The sequence below is a fragment of the Notechis scutatus genome, chromosome Z, assembly GCF_049901735.1.
Source record: "Notechis scutatus isolate UNSWTSFEM ecotype Mainland chromosome Z, rNotScu1.2, whole genome shotgun sequence".
NCBI classification, from domain to species: domain Eukaryota; kingdom Metazoa; phylum Chordata; class Lepidosauria; order Squamata; family Elapidae; genus Notechis; species Notechis scutatus.
In genome coordinates this window covers 22,565,861-22,578,333 of record NC_142025.1, presented here as the reverse complement: position 1 = coordinate 22,578,333, position 12,473 = coordinate 22,565,861, and the positions used below count along the sequence as shown (strand labels likewise).

General features: G+C 40.4%; 1 protein-coding gene across 2 annotated transcripts in view; it reads right to left on the bottom strand.

Moving 5' to 3' along the window:
• Window positions 1-9,609, bottom strand: part of TGFBR2 (transforming growth factor beta receptor 2) — a 66,689-nt gene extending 57,080 nt beyond the window's left edge. The window contains exons 1-2 of one of the 2 annotated variants that reach the window (XM_026681338.2): window positions 9,455-9,609; window positions 8,892-9,204 (exon numbers count right to left, since the gene is read on the bottom strand). In XM_026681338.2, coding sequence (XP_026537123.1) covers window positions 8,892-9,003 — 112 coding nt within the window. In that variant the 5' untranslated portion in view covers window positions 9,004-9,204; window positions 9,455-9,609. The remainder of the gene's footprint in view (window positions 1-8,891; window positions 9,205-9,454) is intronic. The other variant, XM_026681336.2, reaches the window with a different exon arrangement.
• Between the last annotated feature and the right edge of the window lie 2,864 nt (window positions 9,610-12,473).

Below are 12,473 nucleotides of genomic sequence, written 5' to 3'. Positions count from 1 at the left end.
CGTAAAGAAGTGATAAGGCCGATCGTGTCAACCACACAGCTGGCTGCCCCAGTCGTTACCAGAGCGCAAAAGAGGAAGCAAGAGAGGGATCTGTCCAGTGACCTGATGGAACGATTTAAGGCCTTGAAAACGGATGAGTGGTTCCTGGCAAATGCGAATAACTGCATCGTTCGAGATGGCTTAGCCTGGGTAGGTGCGAAATTGTATGTACCACAAACCCTGAGAAGCCAAGTGTTACAACAAACTTATGACTCCAAGGCAGCTGGTCATTTTGGATTTGTGAAGACCCTACACCTGGTGAAACAGCAGTTTTGGTGGCCTTCGTTGAAAAAGGACATTGAGACTTATGTAGCGAGCTGTCCAGTTTGCGCCTCAGCCAAAAGACCTCCTGGTAAACCACCAGGTCTGTTGCAAGATGTGGCTAGGCCAACTGCTCCTTGGAGGGAAATCTCCATGGACTTTATAGTAGACTTACCCGAGAGCACCGGGCACATAGTCATCTGGGTGGTGACCGATTTGTTCTCCAAACAAGCACACTTCATACCTTGCTCCAAGATTCCCTCGGCGAAGTCGCTGGCCAGATTGTTCATTATACATGTCTATAGACTGCATGGTGTCCCTGAGCGTGTAGTTTCTGACCGAGGGGTCCAATTTACCTCGAACTTCTGGAGGGAATTTTTGAAGTTAATAGGCTCCACCCAGGGTTTAAGCTCCGCCCACCATCCCCAAACTAATGGGGTCTGTGAGAGGACTAATGGGGTGCTGGAGCAATATCTCAGGTGTTACATAAACTATCAGCAGGATAACTGGGCGGATCTATTGCCTTTTGCGGAGGTGGCATATAACAACTCTGTCCACAGCAGTACTGGGTTTACCCCCTTCAAAGTGGCAACGGGGCAAGATTTTGTGCCCATACCTGAACTTCCTCGTGAAAGACCCAATGTCCAGTCGTTGGATGACTGGATATCTCAACTTCAACTCAATTGGCCAGTCTCTCGTAAAGCTTTGGACGAGGCGCACCAGTCTCATAAGAAATTTGCTGACAGGAAGAGAGCCCCACAGAAGTCTTATCAAGTGGGCGACAAAGTGTTCCTCTCCACTAAATATTTACAGACTACCCAGAAATCGAAGAAGTTGGGTCCTAAGTATGTGGGCCCTTTCCCTATTGAGCGGATTGTGAATCCTGTGACTGTTCAGTTGACTCTACCAAAAACTCTTCGTCGTATTCATCCGGTTTTCCAACCTTAGCTTGTTGAAACCCGAACATACCTGTACATTGAGACCAACCCAGACTGATCCCCCCGTACCATTGTTGATTGAGGGTGAACAACATTTCGAGATTAAAGAGATTTTAGACTCTCGGAAATAGAGGGGTCGTCTCCAATATCTTGTAGCTTGGAAACATTTTCCTCCATCCTATGCTGAGTGGGTAAATGAGAAAGACATTAGGGCTCCTGAACTGCTCAAGAACTTTTATGCAAAATACCCTGATAAACCATAGAAGTGTATGCAATCGTTAACATATTTTTATGTTATTCTCTCTTACAGGGACTAATGTCCTTTTTCTAGGGAGTCCGAATGTCAGCCTCAAGACATCTTCCACATCTTATATTTTCTGCATCCTATCTATTGCATCTTCTCTGCTGCTATGCTATGCTATTTCTTTCGGCTGTCATTAGCAACAGGGGGAGGGGGGAACTTGGAGGGGAAGAGAGCTGGAGGTGTTTTGCATTCCTTTGCTGTGGGTAGCAAGGGGAGGGGGTGTATGAATTCTTGTCTTTAACTTTCCATTTCTTGGCTAGCTTCTATCCCTTTTGCACAGCTGCGAAGTTTTATCAAAATATATCAAGGTCAACGGACAGAGGCATCATCACCACCTGAAGATGCCCACATGATCATATTCAGAACTTTTAATTGGAAGAATCATTTGGACTTTGGGAGGTGGGAACAATTCCATTCCTTTGTATATGTGATCTGCGCGCCAATTTTTCAGATTCGGAATTAAATCTGTAGCTTCCACTTTGATTTCCAGTAAAAGGAGAACTTTGCTCTAACCCATGGAGTCTGAGTATTTCTTTCTTGGATCTTGAAGGGAGCACACACTGACACCCATAATAGCCTAATGGAGTTTACTTTGCTTTGCAGCATTATTAGTAGAATGTACTCAATGAAGTGAGAAGGTTCTCTATAATGTCAGCCTATATTTTAATTCATAAAGCTATAATCACTTTGTTTATTGTTCCTGCATTCATCTACAATATTACAATTCTCTGGCTGGTAATAGATTACAGGTAGGTGTGTTTATCTTATCAAAGGGTAGTGTATAGTTCAGAGGAATAACTTTTGCCTTTCAATTTTGTAAGGAAAAAAATATTCCCAAATCCAGAGGTATTTATGGCAGGCTTTCAAAAGGTTTTCTGATTGTAACATATTGCGTCAGAATCACATTTTTTTCTAGTTGCATGAATGAATGTTTGCGTTCAATTATTGATTAAATTTATATCTTGACTTGATATTGTGATCCTTAATGGTTTAGATGTTGTGGGAAAAAAGATTAAACTACAAAAATAAACTAAATAATAAAATTACTGACAATGCATGACAGCAACAATAAAAACCGCAAGGAACAAAAATAGAAAAGTCAAAGACAGCACAACAGATAAGCATTGGAAATACTATCTTGAAAAACTAAACAATCTTTTTAAAATCATGAAGGAGGAAACCAGACTGATCTCCATGAGAGAACATTCCACAAATCCAGCTCTTAGTCAACAGCAGCACTTTCTAGCTTCAATGGCCCTTACTATATAGGAGTTTTAATAATCTAGTATATTGAACTGGTACAGTTTAGAGATGATTCTGCACATACTTAGGTACCAAACTATAAAGCACTCTGTAGTAGCCAGAGAGTGAAAATACTCCAGTTCAGGATCAAAATTATGGCACACCAGACATGAAACGATTACCGTATATACTCGAGTATAAGCCGAGTTTTTCAGCACATTTTTTGTGCTGAAAAAAAAAAACCCCTCAGCTTATACTTGAGTGAGATTCCCCTCTGAAAAAAAAATGGTGTGGAGCTCCGGAGCTGGGCAGCCGCTTCCCTGATTCCGTGTTTCCTTTGCAACTTGTAAACATGGGGGTAATCGGAAGCAGAAAAGTTCTTGCATGAGGATATATTGTTTTTTCTTTTTTAAACTGTTTTTAGGGGGGGGAAAGACCCACCGTCATGTGAGAATGCTCAGACATGAAATCTATCTGCCCAAAAATAAGTGTGTGTGTGGGGGGGGGTGGATTTTAACCGAGGGAAGACATAGGGAGAAGGCAAAAGCGACGGAAGATCCTTCAGGGGAAACTGAGGGGGAAACTCACCCTTGGTCCAGATGAGCCCCCTTCCCCGCCCCTAAGGAAGCAGAGGTAGCCAGCAAGGGCAGGCAAGCCCCACTTCGCGGACTCCGTCCATCCTCGCTCCCACCCACCCACCCACCCAAAGCCACGAAGTCCCCAATCGCGCAGCCCAGAATCGCCCTCCCCTCAGGGGGCAGCAATGACGCCCAGCGTTTCCCGAGACAAGAAGCTCGGCCGTGCAATAAAAGCGCCCTGGCTCTAGGCTCGCGGGCTCAGAAAACAACGCGAGCCGAGGTGGCTTTGGCTCCGCTTTGCTTCGTTTCCTCAGCCCCAGCTGCTTTCAGTCCGCTCGGGAGGAGGAGGAGGAGGTGGTGGTGGTGGTGGCTCACGTTGTTTTCTGAGCTCTAGGCTTGTGGGCTCGCCGAGCTGCAGCTGTCCCTCTCTTGCCAGCGCCATCTCCAATAACAGCGGCAGCAGCGGCGGAACCATGGAAGTTACGGAGGCGGCTCCCCACCCAAGAAGCAGCTAAAATGCTTCCACGGTTCCCACCGCTGCTGCCACTGTTATTGGAGATGGTGCTGGCGAGAGAGAGACAGCTGCAGCTTGGCCTGGGCGCTTGGAATGCAGGAACGGGCTGCACACCAGGACTTTTGCAAACTTGCAGAGCCCGAGGCTGGAGCACCAAGGGTAGCAGCAGCAGAGATGCTCACTTGGCTCTTCTCACGCCCACCCAGCCGCTCAGGATTAAACCAAAACGCAGCACGCGGCGCTCCCAGGTACCTCAAAATGTTTTTTTTTCCTGTTGTTACGGGGACGGGGGGGAAAGCGGGAGCGACTCAGATGCTGTTGTTGGAGATGGTGCTGGTGCGCAGCGGGGGGAAGAAATTAATTCACCCCCGAAAAGATGTCCTAGCCGTTTTTTCGGGGCTCAAAAAAAAAATAAGGCCCAGCCTTATTTTGTGAGAAACACGGCAGGATGCCTCCCCATCAGTTTAATTATTTATCTATTGCCTAATAAAGAATTGTAATAGTGGCACATATTACAGTGCACTCAGTGATCTGAGATTCTGCTGTCTTTGAATCAATAAGAGTTTATTTATTTATTAGAAAATGTATATTGCCTATTTGCACATGGCGCCTCAAGGCAGCTTACAGAAATACAAAAATATCATATATAAAAAATAAAACCAATAAAAGATAATGAAATAATAAATAATGTGATATAATGCCCCCCCCCATCCCTCATCCTGTGACAACACATCACACAAGCCATTTAATGGGTCTATTCTGCTGAGTTCCCCAGGCTCACTGGCAGAACCAGGTCTTCAGCGCTTCCAGAAGAGTGGTAGAGTTGGGGGGCATTCTAATCTCTGGGGGAATGATATTCCAGAGAGATGGAGCCACCACCAAGAAGGTTCTTCTTCTGGGCCCCACCCAGTACATCTCCCTAGGGGATGGGATCTGCAATATTCCTTGCCTCCCTGCTCTACTGGGTCAGATAGATGTGACTGCCAAGAGACAGTCCCTCAAATAACCTAGTCCCAAGGGCTTTAAAGGTGACAACCAGCACCTTGAATTGTACCCAGAAGCAAATCAGCAACCAATGCAACTCCTGCAGGAGAGGTAATAAGAAGATGGCAGACCACAGCCTCCTTAAAGTGCTGGGCACTACCCCCTCCTGTAGGGAAGCATTAATCACTGCCAGAGTCCACCAGCATGTCACCTCCCTGGATGCTTTCACAAGCTAGGAGGGACATAGGTCTAAAACACAAGTGCTTGCCTGCATATTCCCTAGGATCCTGGCCACTTCCTCAGGAGCAACAGGATCAATCTGTTCCCAGATAACAGGGCAAGAACCTGCTTCGGGGGCTTCCACCGGACTGGCATCTAACTGGGAATGAAGTTCAATGATTTTGTCTTCCAGAAAATCTGCAAATTCCTCAGCACGTCCCTTCAGGTGGATCTCAATCTCCTCCTTCTCTAAGAGGAGGTGGCACTTGCAATGTTCCAGAGTTCCAGTGCACTTGCATGCTTCTCCACTTTTTCCTCATAGAGAACCAGGAAAAGGAATGCTAAGTATCTTTAAAAAGCAGACTTATATTTGATTTAGCTTTAGAAACTCTACTGATTTGTTTATGGTCATCATCAGTGTTTCATTATCTGGAATAATAGCGCAAAAGGATTCCAATCTCCTTTCAGCATGCTTGAAATACATGTCATTTAGCATGATATTAATGTAAAGACAGTGTCACTTATTTGTTATGCAAAATTTCATTGACTAGTAGTTACTTTTGGATTGCAAAAATTTTAATTTTCTTTGTAAAGACATTCTATATGTTTTTCCTTAACCCTATATCATTTCTGACTTCATATTGTTTTGAAATCTGGAAAGAATGCTTGACATGCACATAACTCAGACTCAGTCTGAACAAATTACAATCTACTTCCTTAGCCATACATTATCTTACACGGCAAGTAATTGAAGATGGCTATCTTACAGAAAACTTATCTGTGAAAACTGCTGGGTAGAGCCATCCCATTATAAATTACTGAAGACATTTTCAAACAAAAACATGCCACTGACTATCTAACATGTATTTAAATGACATCTGAATTGTTTTCATTAGTTTAAACTAGTCCCTCTAAAAAATAAGATGGACTGAAGAACTTTCATATAGGTCTCAAAGTACACAAAGCAGCTTTTATTAACAAATTTTATAAACAAAGCTTTCATAATGATTACCCATTCAAAAATAGCAATCTCAATTTTTAAACTGCTATTTTGCAGGGAGTTTTTCCAATTAATTTACTTCACTTGATAAATATTATTTAATGATATAAACCATTTTATATATGTAGTTTATTCTTGATATATGTTTTAAATGAATTTTTAGTGATGTTAGGCAGCTATAATAAAGTTATATAAATGAAAAAAATATATCCATCCCCCTACACAATATTGCAAATCATTCAAAAAAGAACATTTCAAAACTACTTGATGTTTATGAAGTCAGCCTCTATGTTACACATTTGTAAGTACTTTATGTTACTTTATTTTAAATTTGTGACATAAGGAACAGAAACAGGAAGGCAGACTAAAACGAAAGTATGTATGCCAAATAACTGTTAACTACACTTTTCACATATTCTAATTATATTCTATGAATTTTCAATTAAAAATTATTAGTTCTCAATTAAAGACACCCATTCCAACTATAATTTTGGGAGACAGGCAAGCTTGTTTATTATTTCATCTTGAGGCTTAATTTTAAACTATCCAGCTACACAGGCCAAAACTCAGAGGCTTGTGTATGGAACAAATACTACAGGTATTCTGAATCCTGCTCCAGAAACTCTTCCAATCTTCAGGAGTAACTACAAAATAACTATGTTAACCTTTTAATCTAATACTCTATTACGTCTTTAAAGCTCAATCAAATTCTAGTTCCTTAGCAAGACAAGCAATGCATTCATTAGCATAATAAGCATGACTTTTTTTTCTTATAACATGCACATATTTCACATTTTATGAAGAGTCCTCAGTGAGCCTTACAGTTTAAGGTTCAACCACATAACAATACCACCAACTGTGGTGACATACTCCACATTATCATTACAGGAATAATATATTGAGCTATGCAAGAATTTTAGCAATTACAATCACTCAAGTAATCTGTGATTATGATTTGCCACATGCATTTGCTGCTCTAGTGAGAATAAAACATTTAACCTTTTAAAAATAACTTGCAGGATGCTTATTATTATTATTGGTATTAATTTAAATATTAAGAGCATTTTAAATATACACAATATGATAATTTGCATTAAATCATCAGTTTTCAAGAAACATAAAAGCATCATTACTATATGTGTAATGTCATATGATTTCATTTTAATATATATAAAAGAAATTATTTCACTATAGCATGACAGTAATGTGTAAGTGAGATATTTCCTCTGCTCTAAAGAACTTGAATCCTGAATTTTTAGATTAGTAAGAACAAATGGAAAGAAATCACAAATGAATGTGTATGAAAGTGTGTTCAAACTTTTGAAGTGGGTCTGAAGGGGGGGCAGGGAAAAATTGTTTTAGAAAAGTATTTCAGACATAAAATGAAGGAAAAGAAAACCAGCACACTAGAAACTTTTAAGAGGATAACAAGGGTTCTAGACAGTTCCTGTATTATTATTACATAATACAGCTCCAAAGCAATTTTTCCCTAGCTAGACTTTGAGATGAATGGATCACAACTCCCATCATACTGGTCAATGATGATAATGGTTATAGTCCTATTCATCTGCAGGATATTAGATTAGGAAACACAGTAGAGGTTTTTTTTTTCCAGCCTAAAATATATCTAACCTCATAGATTCTTACTGTTCTTCAATCTAACCTAATTACAATTTTGTTTCCATAAACATTGAGATAACACAATCAACATATACCCACAAACATGATAAAAAACCCAATCTCAGCTTCAGTGGAAAGTAAATACTCTTTATTCATTTTATCCCTACCGTAATTCACAGAACCAATACTACTATCACATTTTATATATAAAAAACTTTCAATATTCATCTCTTTAAAATGATACTGCACTAAAGTATATTATATGAATGCAAAGACCTGCTTCTGAAAAAAATAGAAAGCAAAAGAACATGCCTTAGATCCAAGAACAAATTCTCATGAGTTTAGCATTAGTATTTTAGAAATGAACTTGCCAGACCACTGCTTTTAGTAACAAAACTACCATATGCTTTCTCTGGGGAAAATTACTACTAACAACTAGCTATGCCATCTTTTATATTTGGAAGAATTATTTCTCCACAGATTACTTTGTGTGTTTTCAAATTAAGGCAACTTGAGTTTTGAAAATTTGCTTCAAAACAAATTTGGGGACTTCTGATTCAGACATTAGCGCATAAACATTTTCTGTTTTTTGTTGCACTGCACCCTAACTCAACAATTACTGCCAAGCTGGGAACAACTGACCTATACATAAACAGCAACTCATCCAGGCTAGGTGTGGCAACAGCTGGAACTGCAAAATAAGGCAGCTGTCCCTGATAACCAAAGGCCAAGATTAAAACTTTTGAACTACATTTTACTGAAATGCAAGCCCCAAATATATGCCCAGCTAGTAAAACAATAATGATACTAAGGATGGTGCCTCTGGAGTTCTTTAGGATTCAAAAAAGAACGGGGGGCAGTTAATATTAGAATAAATTTGGACAAGAGACAGATAAAACCCCAAATAAAGACTGTCTAGAACAGACTCTCTAAATCTGATATGCTGCAGATATACTCGACTATGACCTTGATGCTGCACCCAACAGACGTACTGGCTATGGGTGATGGGACTTCTCTAATCACACACATCCGGGGGTGCCTAAGTCAGGGGTAGTGACTTTTAACGAGTTTTTTCGAAGTGCGGTGTGCATATTAGGATGCTATTAAGAGAAAAGTGCGGAGAGGAAGAGGGTTGGGAAGGAGACACTATCCAGACAGACATCTCAGGTAGGAAATCAAAGTCCACATTTACCTGTTCCCCATCCCAGCGGGTGAGCCGTGCTGTGCAGAAGAGTCCATAATAAAATATGCTTAGGAATCCAACTCATTGTATCTCCCTCCACCCTGAGGCGGCCTGCAGACATGGGATAAGAAACAGCCTGGCCGAGACAACTCTGGGGGACGAGGGGAAGCGGGCGGAACTCGGGGAGAAGTTGGAAGAGGACGGCTCTGAAGCAAACGCGGCATGAAAAAAAAAACAAAAAAGAGGCCCCAGCCGAGGCAGCGGGAGTAGTTGCGGCTTGGGTACTTCTGACGTGCCTTTGCGAGTCGCTCCCTTTCTCTAGCTGTAGGGGAAACAGGAAATCTTAAAAAGTTCGCAAACAGCTGGGCAGGACTTTCTTAACTCTTACAGTAGTTCCTTTTCTGCCCCTCCCTCTTCCCAGCTTCTCCCCCCTCCCTGCCCGTTTCACTATGAAACCTCTTCAGCCCGCTCTGCATGTCAATCATCGGCCTTAGGCCGACCTCCCTTGACTCAAGCCATTACTCCACAAGCTGAAAAAAAGAACAAGAAAAGAAATGTATGAAAAACCCTGCCTGGAGGTTAACCCGCGACTTGGTTCATAAAGGCATTTCCCCCAATCATCTCGCTCACGCTTTTCTCTCTCCGACTCAGGAGCGCGCAGATCTCTACATGCCCAGGCTCTAAACCCTGTTATTAATTCTCATATCCGTAAATACATTTTCGTATTGCGCCATACGTGATACAAAAGAGAACGGCCGAAAGCTCCCACCCTAACACGTATTTCCGGAGCTCAGTATTTTCTCGGTTCAAAATGGTTTGCATCAAGGTATGTTGACCACAGATGCTATTTAGCCTAATCTGCAAGCAGTTTCCCATATTATTTTACTTTATGCCCTGTATCTAATACTAGCAGGGTACGAAACTATGTGACTGGGCAAGCTTTTGGGGAGGAAAATAAGGGGGGTGGGATTGTGTCTGCCTACCAGCATCCATCGGTATTCATCTGGCTAGCATCCTGTCAGTGTGTGTGAGAGAGTTTAGGGCTGTTTGGAAACTGAAACAGTATTTGCTGTGTGAGCAAGAAGATAGCAAAACGTGGCTTAGCTCAACTGCAGTTAGAACAGATTTCTTTTCAGGTGGGGAGTGAGAGAGTTGAGGGTGTTTGGAAACTGAAACAGTATTAGCTGTGTGAGCAAGAGGGAGATAGCAAGGAGCCTGGGCATGGCTTAGCTCAACTGCAGTTGGAACAGATTTCTTTTCAAGTCGGGAGAAGGGAGTAGAACTCCTTAGCATTAGAATGTGTTAATAATAATATAGGAAATACTAATGCTCTGATGGTCATTTCGAAAAATCCTTTGTTAGTGAGCACCTAGAAGCCAAGACAAATACGTGACAAATTTCAAGTTTGTAGGCTTTACAATTTTGGAGATTTTGTGATGATGCATGAGTAGTATTTCAGTTATATATATAGATTTGTAAATCAAGTTAAAAGTGTAGCAACACAATAAAATTAACATGTCTGTATAGTTATTTAACTTAATTTAATAAAATAAATGTTATAAATGTTGACCAAACTTGCTTACCTATTGTAATGGTAAAAGAAATAGAAGCACCTTTCATTTCCATGTATGTGCTTTGGAAATGCATCTGTGAACTAGTAAAGTTTTCAAGTCATGTTCCATTTCCTGGTATTTTACAGTCACAGCCATTTAGTTTACTTAGCCACCACACAATACAGAAATAGCTTGCTATTGCCCTTTTCAGAGATTTTTTTATCTTTCAAGTTTAGACTATATCCCTATTTGCTAGTGTCCCTCATCAAAATATTAAACAAAACTGAACCTGTTGCACTTTTATTGTTCTCTTTTTGCTTCTCCTCCTGCAGACATTTCATTATTAGGCTAGGTAATATTTACTTACATTCTCTACTGTAGCAAGATTTGACTTTGCCCAGGTTTTCAGATGATTCAAGATAGCTTAGCTTTCAGTATATATAATTCAGATAGTCAGTGGCTGTTTATCTACTGATTCACTTACAATTTTTGTTATGCTTCCTTTATGAGGCAAATATAGACATAGTACAGTCTTTATTTACAAGTGTTACTGACTGCCAGTGTGGTTTATGATTAAAATATTGGGTTAGGGCCAGACAGGCCCAGGATCAAGTATACTTTCAATTGTTAAACTCACAGATTGTTCCACATTTTGTTCACTGCGACACATGGGTACTTCATGGATTTATGCATTAAAGCTGGCCTAATGTGTCTTTTTAGTTAATTGTTAAAAAACTCAGGAGTGCTGAGTGCCATGAAGAGATGTTTTGGGACGGATGGATGGAAAGACAGAAAAAAGATTGACTAGAACTCATACTACATTATGTTGAGGGTTCACTAGTGCATTAGTCAGAATAAGTTGTTCTATGTTTAACGTTATCCTTGAGATACTAATAAAGCGATTGATGACCAAAGCTAAATCTAGAAATGGCTAGTGTAAATCAATAGTTCTCGGATCCAGAGAAGCATACAAGTGCTATAATATAAATTATACTTCACCTAAATTGGGTGTTAGCAACCTGTCCCTCTGGAGCTATATGCGGCTCTTCGGGCCCTCTGCTGTGGCTCCTTGTTGGGTGATCCCACCACTAGCTGGCCCCACACCTCACCCTAGCCTCCCAGGTAAGATGCCCAACAAGAATTTTAAATCAATGTGCTGTATGTATTTTTTTCCAATATTTTTTTGCTTCTACACATGTCCACCACATATGGTAATATGATCCAAGTATCTGGTGACATTTTCAACATTTTGATATCACTTCATATTGTATCACTGCTAAAAGCAAACAAGTGATTGTGTGAATATTTATATCATAAATTAGAACCCCAGTTCTTCCATTTGTTTTTGTAAGCAGAATTGACTTAAAGTATTTTATTCTATGAGAAAATGGCATTTTCTGATTTAAAGCAAAATACACAGCAATGAAAACTAATTGAAAATCCCATTGTTTTCTATCAGTCAGTGCTTACATCTGATAATCACATCAAGTTGGAAGAAATCCCTTTAATACTGTGGAAAGGGAATTTCACGAAGGCAGTAGTGTCACAAAAAACAGGAAAAGCCCAAGGGGAACATCAGGTCAGCCAGAAAACAAACTTACATAGGAAAAGGAATCAAATAAAAAGTATTAAAGAATCCCTATAGACAAAAGCCTAAGTAATTAAGAAAACTAGACAAATAGGAAAAGGAAACAAAAGATAATTTAGAAAACCCTTACAAACACAGGACATACCAAATAAGCAAAACAAACAGACAAAAGACACAAAGTATAAATTACAAAAGGGACAGACAGGAGATTGCCACAGAACAAATATGAAAAACTATCTTAAAGCTAAAAGAGATTACAGAAAACCAATAATACAATCTGGCCACCCCGCAGAGTTTGTCCTCCGGCGGAAATAAAGACAAACTCAAACAGGATTTGAAACATTAGGCACAAATACAAATACTCACACAAAATCAACTTACAAAGGGAGAAAAGGGTATAAAAAACCAGGGACTTACCATAAGAAGCTAGCCAGCCCAGGAACGCAGACT